The 18,941-nt window shown below is 37.5% G+C and overlaps 1 protein-coding gene across 5 annotated transcripts in view; it reads right to left on the minus strand.

Moving 5' to 3' along the window:
* Positions 1–18,941, minus strand: part of CLIP1 (CAP-Gly domain containing linker protein 1) — a 60,424-nt gene that overhangs the window by 28,540 nt on the left and 12,943 nt on the right. For 2 of the 5 annotated variants that reach the window (XM_050906430.1, XM_050906433.1), the window contains exons 3-11: positions 16,920–17,044; positions 15,603–15,819; positions 12,201–12,398; positions 11,721–11,824; positions 9,479–9,539; positions 8,291–8,323; positions 3,955–4,059; positions 1,487–2,431; positions 30–146 (exon numbers count right to left, since the gene is read on the minus strand). In XM_050906430.1, coding sequence (XP_050762387.1) covers positions 30–146; positions 1,487–2,431; positions 3,955–4,059; positions 8,291–8,323; positions 9,479–9,539; positions 11,721–11,824; positions 12,201–12,398; positions 15,603–15,819; positions 16,920–17,044 — 1,905 coding nt within the window. The remainder of the gene's footprint in view (positions 1–29; positions 147–1,486; positions 2,432–3,954; positions 4,060–8,290; positions 8,324–9,478; positions 9,540–11,720; positions 11,825–12,200; positions 12,399–15,602; positions 15,820–16,919; positions 17,045–18,941) is intronic. The other 3 variants (XM_050906434.1, XM_050906429.1, XM_050906431.1) reach the window with 2 other exon arrangements.

Below are 18,941 nucleotides of genomic sequence, written 5' to 3' on the forward strand. Positions count from 1 at the left end.
TAAAGTCAAAATTTTTGGGTATTACTCACCAAAACTTGAAGTTCCTTTTCCAAAGAATCTTTAACTTGATTTACTGCACTCAAGTTTTTCTCAAGGTCAAGAAGCTTTTGCTCTTTGCCCTGCAGTTCTTTGGCCAGATTACTAGCCTAACAAAGATGATGAAATGGAGTAAAATAAAATTACAAACATGAATGAAAAAACAGGAAAATTAAAAATTGAATCTGAAAGAAATAACTATAGTATTAAAATCACTGTAAGATGAAAAATAAAAAAAACTGAAGAAAAAAAAGTGTGATGCATTAACTGAGCGAAGCTGATTTCCACTGATGACTACATCACAGTACTAATTGCATCTTGGAATATATTTGAAATCATTAAAATTTAGGTCTCTTGGAATTAATGGTGAAGACATTATTTAATGGCAGACATTTTTTGAGTACATTCAAAATTTCCAAACAAAGTTACAGCATCAGCTGAATTAGTAGTTTTGGTTCTTTATTGTTTTAACTTTTTTATCTGATAAGTTTAGCATTTATGTTTCAACTGGCTATTCAGACCAATACACATTCGGAGATGTAATTTTTCAAAAGGCTCTACCACACCCAGGGGTAGTACTGAAACCCAGTGTGACCTCAAAAACAAGAGTCAAAGGTCCACAGAAATCTAGTATCTTGGAACCATCTGTGAAGGGTTTAGGAAAGCGATTTCCAGTCACTTTTCCACTACTCTTACAATCAGAGCTCTAGCTTGTCAGGTCACGCATAGACTGGGGACGTGGGGGAACCCCTAAAATGAAATGATATCTTAGCACTTTTGTTCCTAGCTGCAGTGGCAGAACAACTTTCAAGTACTGAACGCCATGCTAGCAACTTTAAAGAGACACTTCATCCAAAACCAAGAAAAATCTTGGTAAGACGTATCACATTGCAGTCCGTGCTTCAAAAATGCTGGGAAACAGTGCCTAACAACATCACTGCATACCCTTGTCTTAACGAAAAGTTCCACCAGGATCTTTTTTGCTTTCTTTTGTTTTTAATAGCCTCTTCCAACATCTTGTTTGATGAAAGGCAAGGTAGTGAAGGTACAGAGGAAACATTTCCCCATTGAGCCCCAAGTCACTTTTTACCTGAATACCTCTACCAGCAAAGGTTAAAAACTTGTGTATTAACATATGTGGATTCTTCTCCCAAGTAAGCCAAACTAACTTTTCCATAACACAAAGCTTTCAGCAGAGGCATGCCGAAGCTTGCAGCAAGAAAATGCAGAGCGAATTTTTTTCCTTTTGCTTAGTGGTGCTGACTAAGCACCAGAAACCTGTTTAGAGACATGACCCAGTTAACGCTTTTCTAAACCTCCTCAGATGGTACTATGATACGCATTCAATAAAACTTGTTTTTTCTGTGATGAGTTTGCTATAGCAGATTAGAACAGTACAAATGTAAAATAAAAACAAAGTAAAAATAAAAGGATGGATGTCGATACAAACCTTGCTACTTCCATCAACCTTTTCAGTCTCTAAATTCTGAATTTGTTTCTCAGCTGCCTCAAGCTGCTTGCTAAGTTTCTGGATTTCCAATTTACCTTCAGAATTGGCTTTCTGAAGTGCAGCAAGGTCCAAAAGCTTTTCTTCAGCAGCTTTGATCTGTGGTGTAAGACTATCAATAACTTTGGTTTGTTCATTGTACTTGGCTTGCAGTACCTCTAGCTCCTTTACCTTTATTTCAGCTTCCTGTAATTTGTTTAAAGTGTCTTCCATTTCTACTAGGTGCTGATCTTCCACACTTTCCAGTTTGGTCTTCAGGCTTTCCAGGTTTTGCTCTTTCTCCTCTGTGACTGCCACCAGTTTTGCTTTCAGTGACTCAATCTCTTTTAAATGATGAGATTTTTCATTTTCCTGCTTCAGTTTTAAATTTGACATTTCATTTTCATAGTCTAATTTAATCTTCTCAATCTGAGTCTTTAACTCTGCAAATTCTGCTGTCTGAGCCCCTACACCTTTGCTGAAAGAAACTTTTAGTTCTTCCATTGCTTGCTGATGGGAGGCGATTGCAGATTCCAGCTTCGACTTCCATAGCTCTATTACATCTGAATTCTCCTTGTTGGCGTGATCAAGCTTACTTTTCAAGGATTCATTTTCTTTTGCCATTCTCTCATTTGAAGCGGAAAGCGATTTGATCTCTTTCTGCAATGCTTCTTCACTAATTCCAAACTTCTCTTTCAGTGAATTCATCTCATTCTGATGTTCTTTGCTAACTGCTGCCATTCTTTCTTGCAAAGAACTTATTTCTTGTAACAATGAAAGAGAAGTGTCCACATCATCAATGTGTTTACTAGACTCTAATCTCCCTCGAAGCTCAGCTACTTCCTTCACCCGCAATGCTAGATCTCTTTCTAGTTCCATGATGCGAGATTTTTCTGATACCGTGGCCACCTATGATTAACGGCATTTTAAGAAAAGAAGAAAGAATTATAAAAGATATGTTTAATACAAAGACACTTAGGCCTCACTGAAAAGAAACCACCGCGTGTTGCAAACTAACATCATTAGTGTATTCTTACCAGCAATTTGGATTAGAACACCTTTGAGTTTCTTTGTCAACTCCTATTTCTATGGAAATTCTAAAGAAACCTTAAGTAAAAGCAAATGCTGCTTTTACATGGAAGGCTGTGAAACGAGACCAACTGTTGTTTCACTTACGTATAAATCATTGCTTTAAGAAAGGAAAAATGTCCACATCTTTGTATTACACACATATTATATTCTCTCTAAAGGTGGAATTTAGTTAAATTCGTTTTTCTGAAGTTATCTAGAAATAACAACTTGCTAAACAACTTACAAACTACACTTACGTATATTATCAATGTTTAACAAAATGTTTCTCAGAACCATTTTAAAGCAGACTGAAAAAGAAAGGAGAACCCTCAGGTCTTTATTTGTTGAAATAATTGCTTCCAAATTCATCTTATGCCAGCTATGAGACTCTCAGAGAAAAATACAAACACGTTTTTAGCCTACAAATCCTTTGAAACTCCTTCTATATCCCCTCCATTTTTCTCTCTGAAAAAGTGTCCTCACGTTATCGGAGCTTTTCACTGACTGTTGAAGCAGCTTGTGGTACGGAAAAGCATGCAAAGCTACCACAATTATTTCTAATTAGGAAGTTACTGTTTCAACCTCCTTGTTATACCAACGTCCTGAAAAAGATATTACTTACCTGCAATCGCTTTTTAAAAGTACTTATTATAGAGTACATTCTTGGTTTTATAATATTCATCCCTACCTCAACTTCAAGAAAAGCTGCATGTGTGAGCATGAATATATATATACACACACACACATATCCTTAAGACTTGATATCTGCTGAACTTCTGACAAAGTATGTCCAGTAATATTTTGAGAGGCAACAGTATTACTAACGCTACTGGGATACCCACGAAAAGACTATGTCACGGGTGGAAAAAAAGAACTGAAAAGCCACTGCGAACCATGATTGAGCAAAGCAAGTAGTACCACAACTATTTAAGACCTCAGAAACCAAGCCCCAAATACTAAGTTTGTGTTAAAAGCATTGGCACAGTCGATCTTACTTTTTTTGGATTTAATGGACTTTGCTACTTCTAAAAATGAACCACTGAACATTCCTTTATGTCAATTCACAGTCCCATTTGCTACTTTTGACTTGGATTCAAGCATTAATTTTGCAGTTTTAAGACACCTTACCTGAATTCTTCTGAAGAAGTGAGTATACGTATATAGGCATACACACACACACACGACACTGAAGCTCAAAATTAATGCTACTTTTTAAAGTGTTCCAGCTGTATCTATAGCAGGTACTGATCGTGGCAGGAGCAAAGACCTGTTCCAGCATGTGTTACACCCAGCAGACTGTGTCATCAGAAATCTTCCACAACACAAATCAGTCTTGTTATTTAAATAGTGAAAACCATTACCCTAGTGTCTTCTAACTCCCTCTGGAGTTTGTCAGCTTTGGTCTTTTCAAAGAGCAGGCTCTGTTCAAGCTCCTTAATGCGGGCATGCTCCAGTTTGGTCTGCGTCTGTTAGTAAAAAGGGAAAGGAAGAGAACACAACGGTGCCACCATCACATGCCAGCACAAGAGGAGGGAGCGACATGCAGGCCGTGCTGCCAGAATCTTCTACCAATGATGAGCAGAGAAGATGCAGTGGATAAAATGAACAGGGAAATGCTACGGATGAGAAAGATGGACTGAAAGTGTAAATGGACTGACGTGTAAGAAAAAAAAATAAAAAATGTAAAAAAAAAAAATCACAAACGAAGAAATATGAACACAAAAAGTTTCATGCAGCCGAGTAGAAGTTATTTATCAGTACATGAAGTTTTCAGCACAAATTAGAATAGTTATGTAAAAAATATATATGTGTATATATATCTGTATCTGTTCTAACAGAATGATAAGTCCCTTTCCTTGTCATCCCACTAACTTTTTTCTGTAATGTATTGGGCCTATTTTATAAATGATTTAGTTATTAACCAGGGGACAAAAATTCACCACTGAAGCTCATGTGACAAATCAAAACTTTTTCACTTTTTTTTTTTTTTTTTTTTTTTTTTTTAAGATAGTAGCTGTATCTCAAGTCTCAGCCATAAAAATCCTTTTGGCCAAGACCTGGGAACATTAAGGTTCATTTGTCACTATGGTATGAATTATTTGAATAGAAATAGAAAGAGAATGGTTGTCTATAACTGCAGAACCCTCCTAGTTTTCCCCTCTCCTCCTCTTTCAGGAAGGAAGCAAGCAACAAGTAAGATTCTCCAAAACCAGGTAAAAAAGTGAATCAGCCTGGTTGCTCTATAGTTACTGAAGTCTAAATACCTTGAACAAGATGTGGAAGTAAGGAAAAAACAATGTAAGATCTTTGTAATTCTAATAGGTTCCTAAAGAGAAGCAGGAAGCAGATGAAACTAAGTGAGCAGGCACCTCCTGTCTTTTGCTTACAAAGAGGTAGAATTTTTAGCAAGAACACGGAATATTGGATATTCTGGCTTGATACCCAGATACTCCTAGAGGCCCGCAAGAGAGCTTGAAGTTTGAGAGATGCAGGTAAAGTCCAGCAGCTAGTTCAAATCTGACCTGCACCTCTGAAGTAGGGAAAAGGCAGGGGGCGGGGGGAGAAAAAAGAAATACAAAGAGGTAAGAACCAGGTGCCATGCTTATTTCTGAAGTGCTGAGATTCGAGTATTGTGTCAATCTTGACAGGTCACTGTTAGTTTAAATTTACTAAACAATCCAAATTAAAAAGATTATGAAAGTCTATTGTTGCTTCACAGTGTCTTTTGCAAAAAGAGCAGCTTTGCAGGGATTGCCCGCATTGGGACTAAGGTGGATGTCCAGAAGACGACTGAATGAAGTTGAAGATGTGTTTATTAACCAAAGATGTTGCATCCATCAGTCTCGATGAAAGTTCTCCGCACAGCTTAACTGCCGCAGTTAATCTGCTGCAGAACAAAGTAACACAGTAACCCCCAAACCCTATGAACTACTATTAACAGAAGAGAGTTCCGCAACCTGAACAGCTACCCACTGAACACTGGATTGAAAGAATCCAAAAAGGCAGGAAGACGCGTGAGTAATTCCAAAGCCACACTGCTGCCAAAGCCACAGGGCAGCAGCGTGTGCACAGCTGGCAGGACACTGCTGCTTCTCTGATCTTTGTAACATGATATTTAAAAATCCCTACAGAACTGTGTTATTTATAGAGTGACAAGCTGATTAGTACTGCCTCCAAACCAGCCGCGGCAGTTAAAGATCTTATGTAGTGTCTGCAGAGCAAGTGGGATGGGGATGAGCCTCTTGTTTTGCTTCAGGCCTGTTCTCATCCAAACGCAGTATTCCTTCTGACAGCATCAAGTTATCTTCTTTCCCAAAAGCATGCAGACATCTGGCGGTTTAATTTTTTAAACACTTTTTCAGCTGAAAACAGTTGGCTGTTTTACTATGTAGTTACTAGGTCCAAAATACTAAAATCCACAAATGCTAAAAGTTGCTTCTTAGGTTTGTCTATTTTTTGAAATTCCATAGCAGATTTGTTTCTCTGTCAGTGGAAGATCTTCAGCGTACATGGGGGAAAAAAACCCACGAGAACACGGATTACTGTTTTTGCCTCTTACAGCCTTTGAAAATGGAACTAAGTATTCTAAGGGAAAAAACACTATTTTATAAGTGGCTATAATTCAGTCCCCTCTCTGAGACAGGTTAGTATTAGTTCTGATCCACAACAGAATTGTAAGTCTGAAAAGTAATCTATTTTTAAAAATTGAATACTCATACTTTCCTTGCTCTAATTCACCGAAGGAATCTATTAAACACCAAGAAACCCCAAACCTGATAGCTGCAGAATTCTTCCTGCATGACTTTGCAAAATATGCTATCTGAAGTTTTTCTATGCTACATAAAACCCAAAACACTTTGATCATTAATTTTATAGACATTGCTTTACTACTGCAAAGATCAGATATACCATCACTGATTACTATTTTTTTTTTAATCCCATCTCTTATGTATTACAAAGGGAAATAAATTAAAATCCTACCAAAATGGAAATAAAAGATAAAAAAAAAAATATATATACTCCAGAGATCTTTGCTGGACACCTTTTTCCCCATTTCGGGCATGAGGGATTATCCTTTAAACTAGTATAATTTCCAAGGGACAGGCTCCAGCTTCCCTGGGGTAAAAATCACTGCAAAATTTTGAATCACTCAAATTTCTCTCCTGATCATCTACAGAGAAATGTCTAAGTGATTATGCTTCTCTTTGAGGAAACCCAGAGCACAGTAAACTGAAAAGAGCAGAGTACTAAAAAAAAAGACAAGAATTTGATTGTAAACCTTAACCTGGATGGAAAAAAAAAAACAAACAGAAAAGAAAAAAAAAAAAACAAAAACCACACAACAGAAGAAGCATCTTCACCTTCTCCACAGCTTCGCAGTCAGGTCAAGAGTGACAGGGAAATGGGACGAGCCTTACTCTGCCTTGAACCTTAAAGAATTCCACTCAAATAGACTTCAGAGACCACTCATCAGCTATTTTCAGCACTAGTGCATTCTAGCTACTCTTTCACTTCAAAATAAACCTTACTGTTAAGTCCTCCATCTATAGGTCGAACTGTGAAATTGTGCTGAAGCCATAAATGCTGATAATCAGTTCCAGGATAGGGGCAAGATGACCTTCAGTCCCTTCTTGCTGGGATAACAATCACAAAACACGACTGAGAGTATGAAGCGTTAGCCTAGAAACTAAGTGATCACCCACTTCTCTCCTTTAGAGAGTGACGATGTCCATTTTTTATGGAAAAATTAGAATAGGGAAATCAGGAGTAAAGATAGGATTAAACAAGGAGTGCACAAAACAAGAGAAAGGAAGGGCACATGCAGATTTACTTCTAACACACCGTGAGCCTGATTGGAAGAATAGAGGAGACCCAGATCGCTGAAGTAGCTTCGCAAAAGGAACACCTAAGAATGCACAGCAGGAAACCAGTTTTAGTCTTGAGAACTTCCTATCTTGGCTGGGGATGCAGCAGAGGAGGCAGCCTGGGATAAATTTTCCTGAGTTCAATCAAAGAGAGGGCTTTTAAATTCCACTATTCTGAGCTATGGAAGCAAGAGGGCTGCTTAAACGTCTTGTAAGGCAATTTCTGTTATCCAGTAGCATATATTTTTCCTACATAATTCAAAGAGAAGCTACATGAAGAGACAGTAAAAACAGAAAGCTTTGCACACTAATTCTTCAGATATTTTTAATCATGTCTCCCCTTCGCATTTCACGCCAAAACAATGAAACAAATAAGGGGAGGTGGAGAACATACTGGGTTTTTTTTCCTCAGAAAAATTAATCAGCTAATTGCATACTGCATCTATTGAACAGCAAGAGGAGCTCATAGGATAGCATGCAGAATTTTGTGAAGAAAGCAACTAAAATCCTGCTTTTAAATGAAAGACATTTCAAGATCCTGGACAGTCATTTTCTACAAGCTCCTATACTCTTCAATTAGTTGCAAAGTTTTTGACCCTGAAGAATTCTAATGACACATTCACCCTCTCTTCAGTTAATGGGGATTACAACGTTTAGTCATTACACACATTCTTTTTGATAAATGTTGTAATTGCTCTGAAAGCAACATGCACACAAATACTAGAGTCAATGTTTCAATAACAGATTATGCAGTTAGTGATTAAGTATAAGCGTTTTCTGCACACAATCTGTTAACATGGGATGTTCTCTGCACATTTAAGTGCCCTCTTACATTTTCTGGGTCTTCCGAAATCTGCCTCTTTCGCTATCAGTAAAATTAAAAAAACAAACAAACAAAAATATTTCACCTGCAGACTTAGCACTATCATTCCAACACAAACAACAGGATACATTTCATTATCTTGAATTCAGTTTAAACTCTTGAAGTTATGCAGCTTGACAAACCAGAGTCTTTAAGACGGTTTGCCATGACTATCGACCGATTTAACAAAAAATAAAAAATTAAAATTTTCCATGGACTAAACAATAAAAGGAGCATTCTACGAAGAGTCTAGATAGGTATCTTAAAATGAATGGAAGACTAAAATAAAAGACATGTTATATGAAATGAATAATTTTCATAAGGCTAGCACTTTGATCATAAATGGTTCACAGGAACATGAGTTAATTAAGTTTGTACTTTATGCTGTGCAAGAAGTTCTAACATTTTTCTGATTAGACAACAACAGAGCAGAACAACTAAAAAGTATCTTGCTTTTTAATTTGAAATTTGGGATAAAAATTGGCAGGGTTCAAATATCTGAGAGTAATCCTTCATTAAATGTTTCCTATTCTGACTGTATAACAACATACTGTGTTTTAGCTGAACATAATACAAACAGTAGAAAGATAAAAATTGCACACATTAATTGCTGTTTAGATTTTGTGTACAATAATTCTCGGGACAGAACATTCTTTGCTAATCAACCTTCCCTAAGGAAAGCACAGGGATTATTCAAAAAATTGGTCGAAGACAAACAGGACTAGTCTTCAATATTAATTTTCAAAGGCATAAATATTAACTTGCAATTTCATAACTTCAAAATTATTTTTAATTGGTGGTTACTTTTAAGCAATTTCAGAAACATTAGTAAGATATAATATAAAATAAAGTATCAAAAAGTAGAGGTTTTTTATGAATTAATTTAATTACTCTAAACAACTACAGCCATTTCACAGTACAATCCTTGCTAAAGTGTGTAACTGAATTAAGGGTGCAATCCTGTAGTTTCAGGACTGCTAGCTTGCTCGAGGACTGCAGAACTGGGAATCACTTTCACATGCTTTGCATATGCTTGGACCAGTATTGCATCTATTAATCATTCCTGCTTTTCTCTTCTAGAGAACAGTACACAATCTGAACTGACTGCATTTCTGTGTCCTACTATAGATCCTGTTTACAAAGCTGGAGATATTTTACCTCTAGGTCTCCTTTGGTAATGGATTCTTCTTCCACACGGAACTGAAGGTCTTCAACTTTCCTGTGGGGACAATTCATTAAAATTCAGATAACTGAAAGAAAACGCTTTCAAGCTCACTTTTCAGCGGAAATCAGAACTACAGCAACATCGTTCTGATTGTACCAGCAAACTGCAAGAAACATTAAGGAGAAGTCTCTCACAGGAAGCATCGGAGATAAGGAAAGCCGCTGTCTTTAAAACACAACCACTGACAAAGTAAGGCATCAGTCTTCCTGCAGCTCTATAAAGAAAGTATTTTGTTGCATTTTCTGATGAGTTAAAAAGAAAACCTTTAAGTCACTGATTCTCTCATTCTTTCACCCTTCTGCACGTCCTCAAAAGAGGTGACCTAAATGAACCGTTTGATCTCACATTCTGTTTATTCTACCATTCACCTAAGAAACAGAAAGTTAGGACACATCCAAGATACCCATGGGCCTTCTAAAAGTGCGCTGGTCAACTCGCATCAAAACTCTAGCACAGACAAACATGTTAGGTGTCAAGATGAACCGTAAGATGCAGAATGGGAGTGCAAGCAAGAACATTGACTTGCCTTGCCCATACAGGAGTCTTAGAATGAAAAGACAGAAGTGAGAAGTGAATATCTGACTTAAAATAAAATTTGTAAAAAGTTATTTCTTCCCTCCTCTGGCTGTGGTATACCCCAATGAACAGGGGGCCAGATCTCTTTTCCCCTTGATCCTTTCAACACTGTAAGATGTTGCAAAGCAAGAGACAAGCATGTCTTCTTTCCTTTGAATTACACACATCCCTGGTGCCTGCAGCTTGGCTGACAGATGTAGAAACCATTGCATCAAAGGGAGTTACAAGTGATGGATGTCTAAAATAAAAGGACAGTGAGAACTTATTACTGGAAGCGGGTCTCACCAATGTGCTTTGGGAAACAGAGGATTAAAGATTATTTGACTTCAAGTCACTGCTGAGACTGACTTGAATACATATTACAGAGAACTTTCAAAGTAAATAAGCCTAGAGTGGTTAGGAGGAAGGAGAAATATTACACCGCCAAAGCCGTGAAATGTTTTCCCGGCTGCAGGATGTCACTTTGGTGAACGGGTTACAGGCGCACAGCGGCACTGCCACGCTGCCTAGCAACACGCTGAAGGTGAGCTCAAGGCCATGGAGGATTGCGGTAAAACAGACCCCCACTGACCTGGCATTCAGCGAAAGCAGGTCCACAGCCAGGCTACCCGAGGTGCTGCAAAGCTGCCTTTTTCTTTTTTTTTTTTTAAATTTAAAAACCCACTGCATTATTTCGTAGAGAATATACAAATAATTCCAGACCTGACTCTAGTGCTTGTTTTGAAAATTCAGTGAGAGTGGGTCCCATAAAAAGGCAGCATGGAAATTGTAAAGGAATTGGCCAGGGTTTACCATTGCATTTTCTCATCTCTGATTTTTAGTTTTAGGGAGGCCTTTCAGAGAGGTTGACATCTGACTGATTTCGGGGGCGCACGTGAGCCTACAGGACAGACTCACAATGCGTTTCTAAATAGACTCTCACTTTTCAAAAGCATTCCAAATCCACCAAAACAATCTATCAGATTATTTCCACACCTAACCTTGTCCCAACAATTTATCAGATTATTTCCTCTCCTAACCTCACTTTACCTATTTGGTAATCTCAGTTCGTTTCTTCAAGTGGTTGCAAAAGACAATTAGAAAAGGCATTAAAATTAATGGCTTTGATGATTTTCCTGTAAGAGACAGACCCTACCTAGAAGCACATGACTAGTAGTAATAAATTATTCACAAGAGAACTAAACTGTAAATTCTTAATCCAGCACTGTCAGGAAGTGAGATCATCAAAATTTTCATTCTGAAGTGGAAGAAGAGTGTTTCAAGAAGATCAGGCATGATGCATTAATTTCATATGAGTAGGAATAAAATCCTTCATAACAGAAAGCAATAATAAAAAGGAATGAGTTGCATGAAATTCAGCTATAAACAATAGTTACAGCTTCTAAAAAAGTCCACTTTCTTTGGCTTTCCCTCCCCAAATTTAAGAAAGTTTCTTTTTTAGTATTAATTTTAAGAAACTGCAATATAATTTTATACAATAATTACCCATATCTGCATTATTCAAAATCTGCTTCATATTTCAGAATCACCACAGCATTTGCTTTTAATGCAAAGTTTATTTTTAACAGAGTTATACTAATAAAGACAGTTTTCCGTTACCTTTTCTCTTCCTCAAGCTGATTGAGAAGCTCCACTTTCTCCCTGTCAGCAGCCTCCACCATAGCTCGTAGCTGGTCCATTTTTGCTTCCATCTCCAGTACATGCTAATTAGCAGGAAGAATAAGAAAAAAATCTTGGAAATTTCTTCCAAGTTATGTAGCTATACCTCAGTAATCACAATTTGGTAAAGTGACGGGCCAAGGCACAGGAATGTTATCATATTCAAATATGCATATAATAAAAAGAAAACCATCGCTTGTTGAGATGTGTAGAGAAGTTCAACCAAAATTAGTTAAATGAAATAGATTTGCCATCTCGTCAAGCCAAAGCTCCCACAAGGAAGACCTCATAGGTATGGACTACTTTAGTTTTAGAACACCATCTCTTACTCCCAGACCTTTTCAATAAGAAAACACAATTTTGGAAATTAAGTCAATTGTCTTAAAGCCTCTATTTTAAGAACAGCAACACCACTCTTACCCGATCATGTCCATCGCGAACGAGTGCTAATTCCTGCTCTATTTCCCCTACGTGACTGGTTGCTTTTGCAACTTCTGCCCTCTCCAGGTCCCTTTCTGCCAGGAGCTGTTCAATGTGTTGCTGCTTCTCCTTCAGTGCCTCCTGTAGGGCTGTGGTACCAGAAATTTTTCTTGCATACCGGGAGGATGTTTCTGTCAACTTCACAAAGTAAGTTAAGTTAAAAATCGTTCTGTATCAAGTGAAAACAAGGGATATCTCCAGACTCTACAAACGTTGGGTTAGTAAAGCAAATGCTTTCTGTGACCTACTGTACCATCTCCTTTTACATTTAAATTACTTTATTTTCTAGAATTTAACAATGGCCATACACATGTAGTAAGACCGCTTTGTAGCAATCAGCAGGTAGTGTGTAGGAGACAGAAGGGTTGAAGTGAAAACAAAAGGCTGGCCTCAATTGAAGGTGTGCTTAGTAGATTCACACAAAGGCTAGCTCATTATGTTTCTAAGTATCTTTTTGCATTAAAAAAAGAAAAGCAGCCTTTTAGCAAGTTAAAAACATTGTGCCTCTAGTTACGAAGTCATCATCTTGGGTCACCAGCAACAGTATAACATTTCCAAATGCTTTATCAAAAGCTTTTGGAACTCCAGCTAGCATTTTGCACCTTTACTATGGCAATAAAACATCCAGGATGAAAAGCGTATACCTTGACCTAAAAAGCCAGCCTTACAGCTAAAACCTTGCGAAGAAGAACAATTGGTATCTGATTAAAACATATGTTTATATCACTTGGAATTAAATTACTTCCGGGAAAAAAATCTGAAAAATTAAACGCAAAAACTATAGATAAAAATGAATCAATCTGGAGAACTATAGCTAAAATGAACCTTAGGGTTTTCCTTGACCTTGCATGATCTCTGCTCCACTGAATGGAACCAGTGTCAGTGAAAATTCAGCATGGCCCTGTCTTCTACTTCCTCAAGAGTTTTTGAGCTAGAAGGGAAAGTAAATAAACTGAAATCATGTAGTAAAAGTGAACAAGAGTTGTGAAAACAGCAAAAACTGAACCAAAAAAAATCTGATACAGCTTATAAAAACTGACTTTATGCTTCACAGCTCAGAAATTTGTCTAAGTATTAAAGGAGAATGACATCTTAGTTAAAGCCTTACTTAAAACAAAAAACAATAAACAAAGGCTTGCTCTTCTGTTATGTTAACCTTTAGCTGCCTCTAATACTATTGCCCAAGAATAGGAGCATGTTTCTGCCATGATCCTTTCAGAGATCAAAACGTTGAAGAATAGTTGCCATATACAGCCTGGAATGCTGGCATTGGGCAACACCCCCAACAGAAAGCGTAACACGGACGTATTCTCCTGTCATCACAAAAACCACACTTCCCCTTCTGTTACCATGATTGCTACACAATCTCTCTAACTTGTCTACTCACAGCCTTGAATGATATGTCTACGATCTATTGCAAATGTGGTATCAAGTGACTCAAAAGGTACAAGACAGAGTAAACCATCTTTCACTTTGATGCTTAGATTAGTTGTTTCAGATCCTCTCAGTTTCAAGAAGATAGCTCATTCCAGAACATACTGCTTTTTAACGATTCTAGCTCTTCGAATCAAACTTGACTTAGTTCCTGATTCCAAAAGAAATCCAAAAGATTTCAGAGAAACATCAACTTCCTTCAGACTTGGCAATAAATACAAATTGCACCAGGCAGCCCTCTTAAATCATTAGATCACCTACTTTGACAGTTGCTTTTCTTACACAGGAAGAAGAAAACAGCAACAGCCCTGAATAATTGAGAAGACTATGTAGGAGCCCAGCAATTTCCAGATAAGTCATGATTTTCCTAGAAATTGGAGCAAGAAAAGTCTGCTGTGTCGAAACTGATTTCAGGAAATCCTGTTTCTTCAGTAGCTTAACTTTCAAAGAAAAAGTGTCAGAATTATTTTGACAGTCCTTTTAACTTGGATGGTAACCAAATGCTCACGTTGCTTGAGAAAAAGAGTTGGAAGAAAGCTGGAATTTTAATTCCAGAAATAATGGATTACAGAAGCTTTATATTTTACGGCCGAAAACATGCAAAAGCCCTGGGGCACAACACAGAGGCAAAATAAGCAAATATATCGTAGACGTTTACAATGTGTAACTGTACTCTCTTGTTGCTTAGAGTATCATAGCATATGGAATAAAATGTCCATATTAATGCTTCACCATCAGCTCACAAAGTCCGCCCTGAACCTGAGGTAGCACGGTCCGTTAGTGCACCGATTTCAAACTAGAGGGCACTCCGCAGCTACCCGTGCAACCTCCAGACTGGGTTAAGTAATAAAGTCCCACTGTTTGTGCCAAATAAAAACCCCTTACGCTTTTTGTGATAAGGTATTAACCCTGTTGCCCTGACCAACTGTTGACCTCTGTTCGCTTCTAATCTGCTTCGGTTTTGAAGGGCTATGGTAAGTCACCTCTCCTGTTCCGCACCTGCCGGTCAGTGGGACAGTATGCCAGCTAACCAGTTCCAGATCAGTGGGAGTGATCTCTTTCTAATTGGATGTATTTATGTACTTTGGTTTAAAAAAAAGGAAAAATCTAGGGTGACTGTGGAAAAAAAACCAATTATTTCTATGCTTTTAATTGCCTTAAAGGAGAGACTTTTTAAAATTCAGCTTTCCCAGAAGATTTCCGTTTTACTGCTGCAACCCAAGATTAGGACATTTATGTAACAGAGCAACTTTAAAAGAATCCATAGTAAGTGTATTAGGTGGAATTAGTACTGTGTTAGAATTCACCTGAGCCACTGTACTTTGCAACATTTAGCCTTTATGAATTCATAGGATTAAAACCAAATCTAAAAGAAAAGAAAGAGGCTTCTTGTCAGCAAAGACTTGACAATTGCTACTTCTCTATTTCTGAGCTGACTCATCTTTTTAACAGTAAAAGAAAACCTTTCAGATTTTAGACAATTTGAAGCTTCCTGCTTAATAAAACAAGTCTGATCTATGGAAGCTTTAGTGCATACCAGATCATCAAACACAAACCCCATATGACAGAGGTAGTGCTAGGAAAATGAACAACTAAATGGAGATTCCAGTCAGAGAACACCGATGCCTTTTCAGTTTGTTGGCATCACAAGCCCCTTTCTTATTGCAGTAACTCAGCCTGAATTAACTGTGTAAGCTTAAATATTCAAATATTCAGCTACTCTTCAGGGCTAGCTAAGATTTCCTTCCTTCATGCATGCTTTGAATGAAAAAAGAGAGCACAATTAAATGTATATTGTGCTCTGCCCAAGGTCTGTTCTATTCTCAATTTATGCAAGTAGACCACAGGCAAGTGCCATGTGGATTCCTGCTTGGGAACATAAAGCATGCAACAGAAAAAGAAGCTTACTAGTCCTGTACGGCTTGGCTTGCTGCTTACTGAAGACGCCACAGAACTGAGAGAGCTCAGGGAAGATGCACTTGGACTACGTTTCAGGGCTGTGGGAGTCGCAACCACTTTTCGCACAGTTGTCTTTGCTTTCGCTGGTGTGGTTGACGGGAATCCAATCTTCGTAACTTTGTGGACTGGAGCAAACAAGCCGTATTTTGGCTGACACTGAAAATACCTTTAAAAAAGCAAAGCAGACAGATGAGAGTACTAAATTAACTTCTGTCTTTTCAGATACATGGTTTAGCTTCACAAAGAATTCTAGATCAATGGTCTAAAAGTATTGAAGCACAGGGTAACAGCTGGCGACAATCTAATCTATATTAGATTGCAATTTGTTTTTTTTTAACGCTAGCTTTGGAAAGGGGACTTTGAGAGGCTGAAACAGCACGATTATATCACACTTCAGAAATTCAACAGAGTAAACTCTTGAGCTAGATTTCTGTTTCCTAAAAATTCCATTCAGATTCAAAGTTTAACATGCATAGCTTTCCCCTTCGATACATTCCTCTGAGCTGCCAACAACAAATGTCATAGCAGAGAGTTAAAAATAAAAATCAGATTTTAATTAAATCAAGTAGTTTTATATTTTATTACATACATACCTATACATGTATGCATATTTGATTATACAGAACATATATCTTTGGTTACATATAAACAAAAGCCACTTAAAATTTTAAGTTGTGATCACCTATGTTAAGCTGGCACAATCCTTGTAAAACCTCTTTTTAATGAGTTAAAGGACCGTTCTTTGTACCAAATGAGAAAGAAAGTTAAATTGTGATACGAATTAATGCTTTCTAAGTGTGACTTATTGGAGGAAGCAGCTATACTGTTGCCAATCTTTACAATGAGGCAACTATTGGTATAGGAGCTTTCAGTTCCTGTAATGCAGGAAGATTTCCCTTAAGTTCAGCTATTAGATCCTCAGAGATATTTTCTTAACTGAGCATTCATTCCAAGCTGAGAAACCAAGCAGACGTTCAAAAAGCAGGAAATTGTGTTTTCCATTACCAGTCTATGAATAAAACTCACATGGGAGTAGGAGATCAACTAATCCCATGAACGTGGAGGTGATGCAGACTTTCAGAGATGTGTAGGCGTCACAAAATTCAAATCAGTGTCTAACGACCCCCCACCACCATCAGCAGACAGTCTGCTTTACAGCCTACCTCCCTCCCTTGATATAAAGTTTCATGTAAGATATTAAAAAAACAAAACAGAATATAGAGATGCAAAATCTTTAAGGCAGCTGCTATCTGACGATAGACTAACCTTGTTCCAGCAACAGCTCCATCATTCTTTCCCAGAGGTTCATCCAGTTCTACTCCACACCATTCTCCTTTAGCAAAGTCAGTTTCTCCCAAGAAACGCACAACTCCAGCTTTTGTTCCACCAACCTAAAGCAGTGAGACACACAACTGCATTTACTGCATTTCCAAATTAAAATACCAAATAGAGTGAAAAAGCTTTCAGTGTAATCATGTTCACAAAGCACATTAATGATGTGACCAGTTCTTATTTCAAGCTGCATATTCTTTTTCCTGTGAGTTTGTTTTAATGTTGAACAGATCTTCACAACCAAATTGTTTACAGAAGAAAAAAAAAAAAGGGAAAAAGAAAAAACAAAATCACTTCCCTAGCATTCAGTTCTGTCCAATTTGGTATTCAGGAAGTTTGTAATGATTGAAGGCCACAATTCTATTAGGTGACTTGATATGGCTATAAGATTAAAAATACGTTTAACAAGACTCAGTATAACCAGTGTACTGAATGCAACAGATTTGTACTATAGTTTCACACAAATTTCTACCAGCAAATAAGGATTTCTAAGAACTGCTTATTTCCTATTCTAATTCTGTGAGGAAAAGTAAAAGAAATGAAATGAGAAAAAAGTCTTTCATATTTTCTCTAAGGAATAGTTCAGATAAACTACACAGTACAGCCCTCTTGCATTTAAAAGAGCTGATATAAAACATGATGCACAGCACTTGGCAAAACTGTAGATGCAAACAGCTATCTGAATTCTTGGGGAGGGAAGAATCATTTTATCTTTTCTTCACTTTAAACAAACAAACACCCCCCCCCCCCCAAAAAACACACCCTCCTAAATGGAAGACTAGAAATCAGTTGTTTTCAAACTTATAATATTAAATATTTCCTGCCATTCCAATTACTTGCAATGTCTGCAGGATACAACTTTTCATAACGCCCAGGGGAGGGAAGGATTAAATTAAGTGAAGAAGCAAAAGGTGTTCAGTGTGGCTGCCACTTGCCAAGAAGGGCCACAAGCCAGAACTGCAGGATTCTTGCAGGTCAGAATGACAACATGTTGTGTCCTATTTGAGTGAAAATCTGTTCAGCCTGCATCTAGTGTTATGAAAACAAGCTGAAATGTTAATGAAAACCTCTTCAAGAGATTCACTGAATTCAACATGGACATTTTCAGGGCCATTGTTTTTTTTCCCACTTGTGTTTTCCAGCACACGTTATACAATGAGGAATACTTTGTAGCCTTGGCAGAGAGCTTGGATGTAACCTGCTAACACAAAGCCTGTAATTTTCCTTTTTATATACTAAAAAGTAAATTAGGATTTCATATTATTTTTACATTAGACGTTCTATTTCTTGGGGGGAACTTCCCATGACAACTAGAGAACAACAAGCTTCTTGTGCCATAAATTAAGGTGCATGATCACAGTAGACTAGATAATTCATATTAATACATTTGGGAAGTGTTCACACAAGAGGTTAACTGTGAGGAATCTAGGAATGGAGGACATTATCTTGCACGAAAGCACCAAGTGTCCACAAAGTACTAAGTTAGTGCACAGTAGCTGCCACACACATTTATGCTCTAGCTTCTGGCTCATCAACTTCCCAGAGCTGACAGCTCTGTTAGCAACACAAGGCTTCAGCTGATGAGAAAAAAAAAATCCTAATCTACACTAACCTCAGAAAACCAGGGAAGAGTAATTAACCCTTTTTGATTTTACTAAAATAAGAAAGCTGACTGAGACATCTTTCATCCATGTTTAAGGTGGCAGACCCCTTCTCCTCATTAGAGGCAGTCTTGAAATGACGTTTAATCTGCAGATCACCTTTGTATCTTGCTTTAATTGGCACTGTAGCAAATTATTACTCTTCACGGAATAAAAATACACAAAGTTTACAGTTATCATGACTCAGCCTAATATAGTAACTAGTAGAACGTTTGGTATTTGGTGTTCTTAGCAGAGAACAGACAAACTTCCCCTCTCAAAAAAAACAAGCACGAGTATTGTCTTAGAAAAAAAG

This window comes from Gymnogyps californianus, chromosome 16 (assembly GCF_018139145.2).
Source record: "Gymnogyps californianus isolate 813 chromosome 16, ASM1813914v2, whole genome shotgun sequence".
Taxonomy (NCBI): Eukaryota; Metazoa; Chordata; class Aves; order Accipitriformes; family Cathartidae; genus Gymnogyps; species Gymnogyps californianus.